A 15,632-nucleotide genomic window follows, 5' to 3' on the forward strand; every position below is an offset into this window, starting at 1 on the left:
TTTGGTCCATTTTTCCATACTGGGGTCAGTTGTCCAATTACAGCTCCAGGTGATTCAGTCCCATCCTCCCAGTTTGCTCTCCTCAATTCGCTGGTGTTTACACTTTTTGGACATTTCTTGCAATGGTGTCCTTGGTTCTCAGGCTGGAAAAGGATTGTTTTGTCTAACTAAGCTGTGAAGAGAATTTACTAACACTTTATCTGAGGTCCAGAGTTATACTAATGCAGTAAAGAATCTGGATAATATGAAAGCTAAAACTTAAGGCATCAGTGTGTGGATGAACACCTTCCTCATAAGTGAACTGTCCCACAAATTGAAAAGCTGACTGAGGAATAATGCTGTAATGCAAAGGTTAATTCAGTGTCATGACTTCAGGGATTTTTAAATTTATTTTCTTAATTTTAAAAAACAGAGGCAGCACTTTATTTCCAATAAGTCCTGAAATATTTCAGTATTTTTAAGAACATACCTATGATAGTTGGTGTGCCAAATATGATTCAATTTCATTGTTAGTATTGTCCCAGCAGCAAAGAATTACTCTTGAGCTTTACGTAGCACTATTTTGCCAGAGAAAAAAAGCCTTTTACATTTCTTCTTCTATTGCACTGTTGATTTTGTAACTCCCACACGTTATAGTCAGTCCATAAAGCCACACATCTTAAAAACCTTTGCATAGATACCAACACTGCAGTTCACGCTGAATACATGAGTGAAAAACCATAAAATCCCTTCAGTGTGAGCTGCAATTTTAAAGACTTTTTTCATCTGCAAGCCCAAAAACGCTTTCTCAAGCCCCCTTTTGTCAGGACACACACCAGGGCTGTGCCACACCACTGCCAAATACTCACTGTGGAGGTTCTGGGCGATGCTCACTGCCCACTCCTCTGGGGAGGTGGCAGCTTTGGGGATCCTGGAGCACTTGAGCTGGCTGGAGAGGTCTCGGGACTCAACCCAGCACAGGCTGTCCCCCCCGTGGCTGCAGTCCAGGGTCACCACTGCAGATCCCTTTCCAGGGCTCCAGGCTGACATCCTGCTGCCATTCAGGTACAAAACCTCAATCATTTCAGGGCTTGCAACCAGGAGAAGAGGAGGTCTATCAGCAGGCTCTGAAAACAAAGCGAGGAGAGTTTAAAGGATTAACAGGTTGTATATTTCATATTTATCTTTTTTTGGTTTTAATGTAGTTTTTAATGTTCTTACCTGCTTGTTTTAAGATATGTAATAAATTGGTTTTGGTTTTATTTTCAAACCTATCATATATTCCCAATTATTAGTCTATTTTATCCTGCTGTTCACATCATTAAAGAAAATTAATTACCCCAGCCCCACAGCCTCTGTTTAATTCCAAGTAACATTATTGCAACATTTTTCATGCCTAAGTCATAAAATGAAATACAACTTATGCAAATTATCTATATCCAGATTACTGGCATTTCAAAAAGAATTAGGGCCAAGAAGACCTGGAGAACTCATGAGGACACATGAAATTGGAAGATGCTTTTCATATAAGAGTCGATAAAACAGGACAAAATCTGAGCAGTGGATGCTGCTCAACGTTATAACCAACCTGGCAATAAATCCAGCGCAGTGAAACCTTAAAGGATAGAAACTCTGCAGCTTCAGGCAAACGTGAAAAAAAATTGTGTTGCCACATCAGGAGCTCTCACCCCAATGTAAACTGCTTGTTTTCAAAGGAATACATCAATGTTTGAACACTGCTTTGACATGCACCACTTTCTATCAATATTCCACCTAATGGAGTTCTCAAAATTTCACTAAGCAGTTCCAGATGTCTAAATGGTGAAAAAAAATTGCATAAATAGAAGGATTTGACAAATGGTACTTCATCAGCAGGTCTGATTAAAGAGAAGAAATATTTCAGTGAGTACAGTGCTCAGTGGTCTCACTCAAAGCCACAGCAATAGGTGTTCTGTTCTGTGGCAATATCTGCTTTATTTTAACATCTTGATGCTCTCTTTTTTAAAAATTTATTTTGTCATGTAAAAAAAAATTATTTCTATAAAGCTTCAGTGTATATTCTTTTGAATTTGGATTTAATTTACTCCTTACTTATTCTTTCTCATCCCATAATGTATATTTTGTCTTGTTACGCATCTTGTCCCTCCCCAGTAAATCCCACATGAACATTTGTAAATCCACACTTCTGCAGTGTTACTTTTGGAACTTACTGCCTGTCCTCATCATCCCCACATTCACTTCCATCCATCCATCAGTCAGATCCAAGCATTATATTCCCTTTGAATTTCAGAAGACATCCAAGAACTGCAGGGATTGAATTTCTTTGCAAAGCAATCCTTTGTGGTGTAAGCCATGAGTGAAGTTCTTGAGTTTTGTTTGTTTTTTCCTTTTCAAAAGATGAGGTGGTGGGGGGTTTCTCAGTAAGTAATTTTCATTTGAAATCTGCCAGGTAGGTCCTTTTGCAGTCAGTGCCTGTAAATCTCTTTCCCCCCGTTCTTAGCAACTTTTGCTACCCCTGAGGAAAGGCAGATTTAGGAACTTCTGTCCCTATCACCCACTCACCCCAGACTGGTACAAAAGGAGAGTTTCCATCTGCCTCCCGCTGAGTCTGGGGATTTATTTTTACATCCAACAGCTCTGTGCTCCGCTTCTCTCTCCCCACAAAATAACACCATTGCCTACTTCTGGATTCAATCCCTCTTTCCCCAGCTACCAGCAGTGTGGTAAGACCTTTATTATGATTTTTGCTCTTATTCTGTGTGTTAAGCCGGATATTTCCACAGCCTGCAATATCTAAAGCCTCAAAGAGAAGGCAGCTCACAGGAGCTGTTTGCAGTTTCAAAGCCACCAGGTGGTTTAGGGCTGTGAGAGAGAACCAGATCTTTTCTTTGAACCGACCTCTTGAAAACTCTAACAAGGATTTAATACCTCACTAAACTCCAGAGAAAGGCTGTATTTTGGTATTAGGCTCTAAGACATAAAGGAATTCTTAAAAGGAATTCGCTTCAGACCTCTTGAGCAGCAGCTATAATCAAACCTGGCTGCAGACAAAGGTGCTGTAAGGACCTGTGGCATTGCCAAGAGGTTCTGCTCAGCAGGCACCATTACACATTAAAAATACAGAAACTAGATTACTGGGCTTGAAATTTGTATTTTTAAATCATAAATACATTAAATAATTCAATGGATTAAAGCAGTTAATCATGGTTTTGCACAGTAGGGTAGATTACCTGCTTTTTCAGTGTTACTCAGATAAAGGCTGGTTTTACAATCTTAAAAATATCATATATTGATAATAAAACTGTACAAAATACCAAAATTTCATATGAAAATATATACATCAACTTACTGTATGGCATAACGCAGATGAAAAACAGGAGATACTAAAAAAATCATGTCCTCACTCTCACAAAAACTTCTTGTCCATTCCTGAAGAACAGATTCTACACAGTTTAAAAGTTTTAGTGGACAGAGTGGAGTGAGTTCCAGTGAGCTGACAGCAGCTTTTCAAACAAGTGGACTTCATGCATGTTATCTTTTTCACAAGTTTTTCTTTTTTTTAATTTTTTTTTTTTTCATTTTACAGGAAAGATAAGAAGTGAATAGCTCTTTAATCCGGGGAAGTTTTATGATTCATCAGTCTTGACTAAAATGAAAGCATCCTCCTTTGAATTTTGTTTAAGATAGAGTAGTGGGAAAGATGAAAGACTTGCATTTCCCTCCTACCTGATCTTGTCTAAAATACAGATCAATAAGTGATGCCACAACAAATCAGAAATGAAGGTGTTTTGCACTGCCAAAATTCTTCTCATCTGAAAAAAACCCTCAGAAATGCCAACATTTTCTATTTTTTCCACCACAATGATAGGAAAGGCATAAAACCCAGAATTCAGTGTTTACAAACACCTTTTCCTGGGGTGTGCATTGTAAATCATAGGGACTTTGCTGTCACCAATATATGTATTGTATAAAAATCTGAAAAAATACTGAGAAGTCTAATTTTTTTACATTATTTTTGATATTTAACCATAATGTACCTCACAAATGTTTTCTTTCCAAAGTCTGAGAATTTAATTTGGTGAGATTTTACAATAAAATTGTGTTCTCAAATTTAAACAGGGCTGATTTTTTTTTTTTTAAGCTAGAATTCAAAAACCAGTGTAAGCAGGAAAACACTAACTCTTAGTGATGGTCAAGGAAGGACACATTTAGTAATGGTCTTTAGGTGAGGAAGCCTCAAAACTATCACTAGACCTTTCTATTTCCTGATAGTAAAATAGTTACAAAGAGGAAGCCTTAAAAATATATACAATAAACATGACCTCATACTCAGCTGCAAATGCTTCAGTATTGTGGATGTTGAAGAATTCCTTAAGGAACTTTTTTTGTGTTTTAATATAAAAGCATTGTTAATTCATTATGCTGAATAAGAAAACACTGTGTACTATATTGCCTCATTAAGCACAATTGACTAATTTCCTCAAATACCCAATCCACTATAAGTAATGAAAACATGCACTAAGCAACAAAAAGCCTCATGTGAATATGTATATCAGGAAATTCACCTCTTGGGATGATGCAAGGACAAAGCAATCTCATGTCTTTTTTCATCCTAAGGGTACAATTACCTCCTGATCATTTCCCCTGTCTCCATTGTCTTCCCAGAGTAAATAGCCTTTTTTGTTTGTGTGAGGAAAATCTTTGATTTATTTATGAACAGGGAAACTGGGAACTCTTCTAATCTTGGCTGAATTGAGAATTTTTCTTTAATTAATAATATCCAGATAATAACTTTTGATATTTCCCTTGGAGTATTGTCTTAATAAGCGAAAAGGTTTTTTTTCTAAGCTTGTTGTGCAGCTCTTTGTAGTGGAGTGAAGGAATGTTTATCTCACCTGTGTTCATCTCTGTCTTTTCACATGAATCCTCCAGGAGAAAACCACAAAATATTTTCAGGAAGGTAAAAAGATGTTAAAACTTACTATTTTTGGCCTTGCAGGACTTGTTATCAGGCTGAAGCACATAACCCTCCACACAGCTGCAAGTGTAGGATCCATCTGTATTTACACACATCTGGCTACAGCTTCCATACATGTCACATTCATTCACATCTAAAGGAACATGAACAAGATCTAGTTTAGGGATTAGGAAAAAAAAAAAAAAAGAAATTCAATAAAACTGAGAATTCTAAGAGAGATGTTTAAGTCATGAATCATTTTGGTGGGAGGCTTGATGCTTTCCCCTTCTCAAATCATTAATTTATCAGGGATGTTTGGCTGTTGAAATCACTCAAATAGCCAGAAAGAAGGGTAGGAGTTTTCAAGTTCAATAGCTCTTAATTTTGAAAGATAAAACCTTCATTATTTCAAGTAGTCTCCAATGCCTACATCACGTTAGGGAGACATTTGGGTCCTTGTTAGCAATAGAGATCACTGGTTATCAGGGTTGATGAATGGAGCAACATTTCAGGAGAGCAAGTAATTGATTACTCTTCTCAACCTATTTATGCTGGCAATGTCTTACAGTTCCTTAAATGAGCTGTCACCACTTCTCCATTAAACCACCATCCAACATCAAAAACTATATACTTCTCTAATAAATATAAAGAACATTTTTCTCAGCTAGGGTGTATAAGGATAATACCATAAAATCAAGATAAGCTATTTAGCAGTGGTTGAGGGTTTAAGTAATAAATTGACATTCTAAGAAACCCTCTGTTTAAATTATTTCCCGAGATATAGTTTTAATCACAAAACATGACAACCATAGAGAGAAAGAATTTATAATAAATTATATTTATGAAGAATCTGGCTCACTACTTTTAGTTGGAGAGAGGAGTGATTGGTAGTGAGAACATCCATAGGGCCATAGAACTCCAAGATTATTATTAATAGAGAAAAAATAAAGTAAGAAACAAACACCTGGATAGAGAATGAAGAAGTCATATATTTCAAAAATAGAAGAGGACAGTCTACAATTTGTCTACAGTTTCAGTCTACAATTAATGACTCCAAAATAATGTTCCCAGCTAAGTTGTAGTACCTTGGGAGGGTTCATTTATCAAATTCTAATCTGGGTGTGACTTTATGGCCGGGATGTGAAAGAGTGCAAGTTTTAGAGGCTCTCCTGGTGGGGGAGTGTGGAGAGAGCAGCTCTCACAGCTGAGCTGCAGCTCCAGAACTGCTCCAGTCCAGCTGAGCTGTGGGAAACTGTAGAGGTAAGATGGCACTTAAAACAAATATTGTTTGAAGCAGGTAGAACTGTACTTTTAGTGATTGGCTAGAACGTTTTTAACATACTCTGTAACAAAAAACAAATCCTTGGCTGACAGCAGTCCATGAGCTGTTACCATCTTCCAATTGTCTCAGTCACTCAACGAGGCCGATACTACAATACAGCTCAAAGAACATATCCCAACAGGCCTGCTCTATTTGTGAAAATCCCCACCACACTGATCCTTCAGTGACTTCAGGGCAGCTGCTGCTGGGGCACAGGAGCATTAGAGTCAGGAGAGAGGCCCTGACTCTCATTTTAGGGGCAGCCTTTCCCATTCCCTGCCCCAAAAGCCCATGCTTGCCCCTGACCAATGCCTTTGAAGAAGGATGAGGAGGCGACAGTGGAAGCTGTGCTGGTTGTCCCTGCCCCTGAGAGCCAGCAGGGAACCATGGAGACACCTGGGTGATGTTGTTACACTGAATTTCTTGTTTACCTGTGCAGCTTCTCCCGTCACCGCTCGTTTCGTATCCATCCCTGCAGTAGCAGCGGGTGCCGTTCCTGGTGATGGCACATCTGTGCTGACAATTCATCTGCTGGCACCTGGGGAGCAACTCTGGAATGGTAACAGAGCAAGATGTTACTAAATATTCGTGTTATTCCTAAATCTCAAACTTTAGAAACATTGAAATATGTTTAAGTGCATGTCTCAGGAAGGAAACACCATGTACATTAGCTGGAAATATATCACACACACCGCCTGTAAAGAGCTTGTTATGAAAACTGCAGTCAGCAAGTTAAACATTGGAAATCAACATTTCATTTTTATCAAAGAGTTTCTCACAAGTTTATTACTGAGGTGTGCTGTTGCTCTGCCTAAACATCCGTTTTTTGCATGTTAGTCATAACTATTATTGGGAAAAAAAAACCAAAACAAAACAAAAACAGTCCTGAAATGGTAATAGTTATAAAAAACTCAGATTATGAGATATGCTTCAACACATGTGTCTTTATTTTTCCTCATGCCAATTGACTTTCAAACTTTTAAAAGCTTGTTTAAGTTTAATGATGTACAAAGAACCTTCACACCAAACAATGGGGATACATTCTGCCTCAATAACTTAACAATGGCATGTAATGCTGGATAAACCTGTGGAGATTATAAATGTCATTACTGCAGAAATCCTTCATAGAATCTGCTTAAACACACATCAACAGCATAAAGCATGATGCAAACAAACTGAAGAAATCTTGTTTTCGAGCATGAAACAGCACAAAATCAAACAAAAACTGTTCCAACCCTTCCCAGCCTCAAGCTGTGTGTAGTGTTTCAATAATTTTGCTGATCAAAAAAAAAAAAAAAAACCTCACTATTTTAATGAACAACTCTTTCCTCCCCCAGGAAAAAAAAAAATTAAAAAAAAATGAGAAACCCAGCTTGAGGAGGTGCTCCAAGGGCATTTTTCAAAACTATGCAGATGAGTCAGAAAATAACCTGCAAGTGGACAGAGAAATTTCTGCTACAGGGCTGGCTTTAAGTAACTGGGTATGACCTAAGGAAAAAGAGAAATCTGTATCCTAATATGTGAACAGTTTTAATCCACCTGATCATTATTCATCAAGTTCTACTTGGGAGTAGAATAAATTTGAAGAAGAGTCTCTATCAGCATCTGAGCCCCGGAGCTTCCATTCTGGAGCGACTGCCACTGTCAAAACAAAGCTGAAATTTTGGGAGAAAAGTGGATGTGGCTGGCACACAAAGTCACTACTTATTCTAAAAAGAAAGTGGTTTTGCACAATTTTCTCAGGGCATTCCCTAGAACTCTGTGCCACACCATCTACAGACTGCCCAGAGGCCCATAAAGCACACACTGTCTAAATCTGCCCATTTCCCCAGTGGTTTCTGGTATATTATTCTGCTTTTTGGGCCCCTGTGATAGATAGATAATAATATTTTTTGGCTGTAGCTGGCTTTGTAGGTTTCCTGTTCCTAGTCCAGTCCTTAAATCTGCTACACATTTCCAAGAACAAGTCCCACATAGGTAAACTGGAGAACTCCCCTAAAATGGTTCTGCACACTGAGATGGGGAGCTGTTGATTTAATATTTCTATCTCAACAAAATCAACACATACACCTCATTTTCTATACAAAGATGGCTCAGCCATCCTTTATCACCTATAATTTTCTTCCTCCAATATTTGTCTGATGCTGCACAGCCAGGAGCTCCTACTGGATGAGAACTGTTTGAGTCACAAACAGGACTTGGTTTGTTTTCACTCTTTCCTTAATGGTTGCAGACAGGCAGCAGCTTGAACCAGAACAGAGCTGCACACAGCCAGGAAAGCTGGAGAACAGTGACAGTAAATTGGGAAGTGAGGTCCATTTGGGGAAAATTAAAAACAAAACCAAAATAAACCCAACAAAAATATCCCAAGCAATGACAACAAATGTCTATCTGCACATTTTTTTTTCACAAAAAGTTGTATTTCATTAATTTTAAATTATTGCTGCATCATGTGAGTGGCTTCTAACAGGAAAATGGTCGCATTTTCCTTAAAAAACATTAAAGAATCACTGTTAGCTGCCATCTGTTTCTGACTTCAGACTGACATTTTCCCCTCCTCCTCTAAATTATACATCAGATAATTTCAAATACATTTTAGTTTTTTTATTGTGACAGACACTTTTTGACCCCAGAAATTTTTGCTGTTGCTGATCTGCTAACCCTGCCAGGGGAACCCATAAGTGAAAAAGCAAAAAAAAAAAAAAAAAATACAATAACAATTGAGGGTAAGAAAAGATAGAATATAACCAAAGTTATAAAAAAAGAATATAACCCTGTGAAATAAAAGGGACCTACAATGATCATTTGGTCACATTGCCTGAGCCCTTCAGGACTCACCAAGAGTTAGGGCATGTTATTAATGCCTCTACCTGGTACCTTTAATAAATAAAACATTAAACACTAAAACAGCAAATGTATTTTCTACTTTACTAGCTGGTTTGTAATAGCTGCAATACTGATCCTGAAAACCTTTGGAAGAAAACAGAGTTTGAGTGCCTCTGGCAATGTTTGAAATATTGAAGGACAAGCTATGGAAGACCGTGTATACATTTAAGGCTTGGTTAGATTTGTAACAGGTTTCTTGGGAAGTGAGGAGGCAAAGAAAAATCATGAAGCAGAACACTGATATTTTTAAAGCTCCAGATAGGACATTTAAAGAGATAAAAGGCAGGGACTGTCATTTCTTGTCTTTTCTAAAATTCTGCACCCACTTTGATCTCCCTTTCTCAGTGAGAACTGGTTTACAAAGTACACAGGCAGTGAAGAATGAGCATCACTGAGCTTTCCACTTTCATCACAGCTACAGAAACTTCTGCATTTGTCAAAGCCTGGTATTTCTGCTGCAAGATTTAAAGGAAGGAGCTGCACTGAAGGAAACAACAAGAGAGAGCTTTACAGCTCTCTGGCAGAGCCACAGCTCAAGACAAGGAGCTGCAGAGCAAGGAGTGAGATTTGCAGAAATATGAGGTAGCAGAGGCAGCTGTGAGTGTCTTTAGGATGATCTACTTTCCCCAGACCCAGCGAGTAGTGACAATTCATCCAACTCTGATTTAGGTCATTTTGTTCAGTGTTTTCTTTCTTCCATGGGAGACATGAAGGGCAGCATTTTTTACTTCCCTACATCTCCATGAACTCTCTGAGGCTGCAATCCAGGTCTGCCACAAAAGCCACCCTGTTTTCTCAAAGATACCCGTGCCAATCTTATGCTTCCTAAAATTCTTGCTGCTCTAACTCCCAGGTCCCACAGGAAAGCATCAGTCAGGCAAAGATGGTGCTGATCTCACCTCCCCTAAAGTGACACACCTTTGACAATGACTCAGAGGAGCTGTAAGCTTCCCAGACAAACTGCTCCCACAGGAATTCACCATAATAAAATCCTGCCTTCATTTGTTCCTTCTGTGTTCAGTGAAACACATTGCTTATCACAGTTCATTCAAGATGAATGCTATAAGGAACTAACTTCTCCTGAATGGCTTTTTAATGAAAGGCTTAAGCAATTGATCTGCCTATCCTTTTTGTCAGTTCCTCCTGAGCTGACATGAGGTTCACAAAGGGTTCACACCAGGTTCTCATGCTCACATTGGCTGTTTCTACAAGGGGGGAAAGAAGCCCAGCTTACAGTTTCTTAATACCATATTTATTTATCTGAGGGCTGTTGGGGATTGTCAAAAAAAACAAAACAAAACAAAAAAAACAACAGATTTAGTGATGTACCTGTTTGTTACAGCACATGTCACAGCTGAGGTGGCCACTATACATAGAGCATCACCATACAATTTCAGAAGGATTCAACCCATACAGAGTCACACCACAGGTCATCAGAAGGCTTCAAGAACCTGCCCATACACAGTGACCAAATATCATCTCAGAAGGCTGCAAGCACTTGCTCCTCTCTTCTTGAGCCCAACCTTTTATACCCTCATGTTCATGCGTGGCACCTGTGTGCCCTCTGTTCCTTTTGGTGGCTGCTCAGTGCAGCTCATCTCATTGCCCCCAGCGCTGCTCCCCTGCTTCTCACAGCTGTGCCTTTGGGGATGGGGATGGGCCACAGCCCCACTTCCAGTTAGCACAAATGTGCACCTACCCCTGTTAGCTTTGTTTTTCCTGACAGGAAAAACAAGCAAGGCCAGCTTGGATGGGGTCCTGAGCAGCCTCATCAGGTGGAAGGTGTCCCAGGCCTTGGCAGGGTGGTGTGGGATGGAAGGGGATGTGTGTGAGGTCTCTTCCAACCCAAACCTTTCTGTGATTCTGCATGACCATATGAAAGCAGAATTGAGGCACACACAGAGAAAAATGTATTTAGCTGCCGTTATTCCTGAACCTCTTTCTGGCTGCAATGGACTCTCAATTATGTTTCCTATGTACTTCTGTAATACATAAATCCTGGCCTGCTTCTTCTGTAATGACAATATATACTGGAGAGCACTGACAACATTTAAGTACTCTGTGAATTAAAATTTACTGACTCTGCATGTTGATAAACATCAAAAATACAGAGCTGGTGCAAATAAAAGGAACTGGCTGAAGTTTACATGTTGAAAGTACCAGACAATACACCAAGGGCACAAAAGCAGAGCTTCTGTTGTCAGTTCAGGACTTCCCAATTTGAAACAACAAAGGATCCTTGTCACACAGTTCATCAGAGAGTGACCAGGAGCTACCAGAGCAATGCTGCCTGGGAAAAAGGGAAATGCATCACTGGGAGCACTGGGAGAAGTGTTTCCCATGGAGAAGTGTTGATGTCAGGGCCCAGGATGCTCCTGAGTGCTTCCCTTCCAGGAGGCAGCTGTGATACCCCTGTACAAGGAGAATAAACTCAGCTTTCAGCAGAACCACAGCCTGAGGGATTAGCAGGGGAATGAAGAGCTGCAACCTGATGGGGAGACTGGAAATTTTCATCTTGATTGGTGCCAGGGGATGAAAATGAAGAGGAATTAGGACTGCTGTCTGTGAATATATCAGAGGATCAACAGCAGGGAAAGAGACAATTTAAACTAAAGGGCTATTGGCAGATGTACAAATGAGTATAAATTGCCCATTAATAAATTCTGGCTGAAAATGTGAAGGTTCTTAGCTATTACCATAATCAGGTTCTGGAACTCCTCTTAGAGCGGGAAGAGCAGGGACAGAAAATAAGTGCTTGCTTTTGACATGGATCATGATAGACCAAGGAAAACCAGCATATGGAAAGGGCCCTGAAATACCAGAAACCATTTATGTCACCCAGGAGGTTCCTTCACTGTGTTCCTCAAGCAGCCTGCTAAAACACAAGTTTTCATTATGGAGCAAATTTTTTTTTTTTCCTTTTTGTCTTGGGTCTGAAATATACCCAAAGGAAAACTTGCAGGAGCTTGTTACTCAGCTATTTTTCTAATTGAACTCCATGCATTCTTTTTTTTTTTTTTTCTTTTAAATATTCGAGTTCTTTTCAGTACCTTTGTGTTTTATAAATTTACTTGATCTTATCTCTGTTTTATTCGGTTTTTGTGATTCAATATTCATACTCTGATGTCTAGACTATTCTTATCACACATATGCCATAAGCCTTATTTTTCTTTTATGGCTTATGTTTTGAGTTCTTGAATAACAATCCTTTCACAAATTAGTCTTTGTTGTAATCTACTGTAAGTTTTTTGTTTGTTTGTTACTGTTGATGCTAGAAAGACAATATAAAGCTCCATGGATTGCTTCTCTGGCAGAAAAGGGTGGCTTGATTGATAGAATTCAACTGCTAAACTGAAATAATGCAGCATGTTTTTATCTTATATTTGTTGGTCATGTTATTAGTTTTTAATATCTTACCATAAAAGAAAAAAACACAACTGTAAATGAACTTTGTCAGACATCTCAGCCCATAACTCTGTTCTGGTAGATGCAACGCAGAAAAGGAGACATGAAAATCAGAGATCATGACCTTGGGTGACCTCTGCCAAACTCAGCAGAAAAGCACAAGGAGAAAAATTTTTAAATGTTGGGGTTTATTAGCATTTAGGGAAAAAAAAAAAAAAGAAAAAAAAAAAAGAAAAAAAAGAGAAAAAAAGCAAACATCCATCCAGAAAACTACATTGTGATCTGTTAAAGACTCAGCCATTCACAGTTGCAGTCTGCAGCCAGTCCCAGCTGCCCTGCCCCAGGATCCATCAGGCAGTGCAGGATTTCTGTACAATTCACAGACAGGGTAATCAGACTCCAGAATGACAAGTTAAAACTCTGCATCCTGAGCTCTGACAGCAAGCCAAAGCAAATTCCAAGTCCTGGGTAAGCCTGCAAGCCTTTTCCTTCACACTGCTGGGATGTCTAAGTTAGGACTGCTGGTAGGTAATTCCATGTGCTCAAACTCCTGAGGGCAGAATCTCTTCCTAAGGCTAAAATGCTAAAATAATATTTTTAAGAGAGGGAGAGAAATGATGCTTGAGGATGGTGCTTTGTCCTGGGTAACAGGCTGCTCCTAAATTTTCCACAAAATATTTACTGGATAAAATGTACTAACAGATTGCTGTATTTCCATCCTTGTTCATTACTATAATCATCAGGCAACTGAGCCTTTTTCCCAGCAGTATTGATTCGACCAGAAAACATTTGGTGCAGCAACTGTGGAGGAAAGGATGATGGGCTGTGATGTCTGAACACCCCTGAGGCTCAGAAAACACCTGGGCAGTCGTGGTTACCCCCTCCTAAACAACTGCTGTGAGGACAATGCTGTCGTGTAAAGGCTGAGCACCTCATTTTGTCATGTTAGTTATAATTTATTTGTAAAAAAGGCCTTAATGCACTGTGTCAGAGCTCAGCCCCATCAGCAGGAGAACCTTGGCCTGCAGCAACAAGTGATGCAGGAAGTTTTACTTGGAAAAGAGCAGCTCAAGGCAAGAATGGTGGATTGTGCTTCACAATTTCACCTGAGGTAGCTCAACCCTCTATTGTATCTTTCCCCACATCACTGTCTCTGTGTTGGCAATCAGTCACTGAACAACTTAATTTGTTATTTTAAATAGACATTACAGCGTGTTTGTCTCTTTTATGATTACAGGAAAATTACATATCTTGTTTAATCTGCTTGTCAGTCTGCACACAACCAGAAGCGTCTCACTGTGATTATTGTTCAGTGAAAATGGGCATGTCTTGCTGAGTAAGTTCAGGCTGCTTCTGAGTAACAAGACATTACTTAGAAAAAACAGATTTTTTTCTTTTCCCTTTTTTTTTTCCCCACTGTCATTTTCAACATATCAAAGTCAGAGAGAAGAAGGAATGTTGCAGGAAAAAAAAAAAAAAAAAAGATTAAATAATATGCTTCCCTAACATTCACCAGTCCTTTTCAGAGTATAACTATCTTAAAAATATTACTGAACAGTATCTCCCTACCCAGTTCATGGATAAATTTATTTCTCAAGGATGTACTATTGAAATTTCTGCCTGCCTAAATCTTGACCTACAATATTTGGCTCAGCTTCAAAACAATTTGTTTTATATGGTGCTCTTCAACTGTAGCATCACACAACACTTTAAAAGATGAGATCAGCAGGTAGGAGGCATGTAGAGAAATATTGGCTTCACCCGTGGAAATGGCTCATTATCCTGACCTTTTGCTGTTTTAGTTATACCTTGGCTGCCATACACAAGCATAAGCTAAAGCAAAGTTCACATGGGAAAAAACAAACTGGGTAAATGATTTCATGACTGAAGAAAGTAATTTATCTGTTTCTTAACCTGGATACAAGACATAAATTTAAAAGGATAACTGTGAGAAGAATACACATTTATTTAAGTTTATATAAATCCATTTACAGTTTTAGGCGTATTCAATGCCATTCAATATACTGATTTTCATGGTATTGAGTACATGTTCATTTAGGTACAGATGATAATCTTTATAGATGTATAGTGGAAAAAAATGTGATTTCCTGTGGTTTTATACATGTTTTCCAGCTTCATTGATGGGAAGCCAGCTCACAGTACAGCATCATCAATGCTCAGTGTCCCTCTTTAAAGGACTGAACCATCTCACTCCCTCATGAGCATCAGCTCACCCAAACCCAACGCTGTGTTTTCATTTGTGCATTTCTGGGCATGGCCCAGTCCAGTGGCCCAAAGTTTCAGCTGAAAATCTCTAATGTGCCTCAAGTGAACTCACCCCAGCATGGCCATGCCCCTTCCCTTCATGTGGCACACCAAGATGTCTCAGTCCTCTTCTGGAACAACAATTTTTAGAGGTAAATAACAAGTTTAGACTCTCTTTGTTGTGTTGCCTCATCTAGTGCTACAGATAGAATGGTGCAACAAAGCTGGGAATGGTGTGGAATTTTTAAAACATTGCAGAGAGGCTTAAAAATTATTAATTTTCTTTTACTGATACTTGAGGAGGAAGGAGGTGAAGAAAAAAAGGACGGAGGGGAAACAGCTGGCAACTTTATTTACTTTGCTTGGTTCATTGTTATGTGGAAAAACATAATTAAATCATTCTGAAATCACAAAAGACACCTATAATAGCTTTTTCCAACGCCCAATTTCATGCCTCTTCATGGAAGTAGTACCTCAGAAATTGCTTCTCTTCGTGAACACAACTACACTTGACAGATAAAATCCTCAAAAAATTGCCAAGCAGAAACCTCAGGCTCATGAGGCAGAGCCTTTCTGGAAACTCAGCCAAGGACTTGGAATCAATTACAAAAATAGCAGCAGGTTCCAGAGAACCAAACATGAGATTCAGTGAGTGAACATTGTTTACGTGCAGTGAAGGGTAACAGAAAGGACTTTAAGTTAGAAGCAAAATTAAAAACTGGTAGCAAGGAAAAATTATGCTGGAGAAACAAAATTCTTACTCAGTTGTTGACTTTTTATTCCAAGGAGACAGACATATGCACTCCTGGACTCTGGCAG

The 15,632-nt window shown here is 39.0% G+C and overlaps 1 protein-coding gene across 3 annotated transcripts in view; it reads right to left on the reverse strand.

Moving 5' to 3' along the window:
- LRP1B (LDL receptor related protein 1B) overlaps positions 1-15,632 on the reverse strand; it is a 630,666-nt gene that overhangs the window by 293,824 nt on the left and 321,210 nt on the right. For all 3 annotated transcript variants that reach the window (XM_041717598.2, XM_032749504.3, XM_041717597.2), the window contains exons 4-6: positions 6,689-6,808; positions 4,962-5,090; positions 849-1,106 (exon numbers count right to left, since the gene is read on the reverse strand). In XM_041717598.2, coding sequence (XP_041573532.2) covers positions 849-1,106; positions 4,962-5,090; positions 6,689-6,808 — 507 coding nt within the window. The remainder of the gene's footprint in view (positions 1-848; positions 1,107-4,961; positions 5,091-6,688; positions 6,809-15,632) is intronic.

The sequence above is a fragment of the Taeniopygia guttata genome, chromosome 7 (assembly GCF_048771995.1).
Source record: "Taeniopygia guttata chromosome 7, bTaeGut7.mat, whole genome shotgun sequence".
In the NCBI taxonomy this organism is placed as follows: Eukaryota; Metazoa; Chordata; class Aves; order Passeriformes; family Estrildidae; genus Taeniopygia; species Taeniopygia guttata.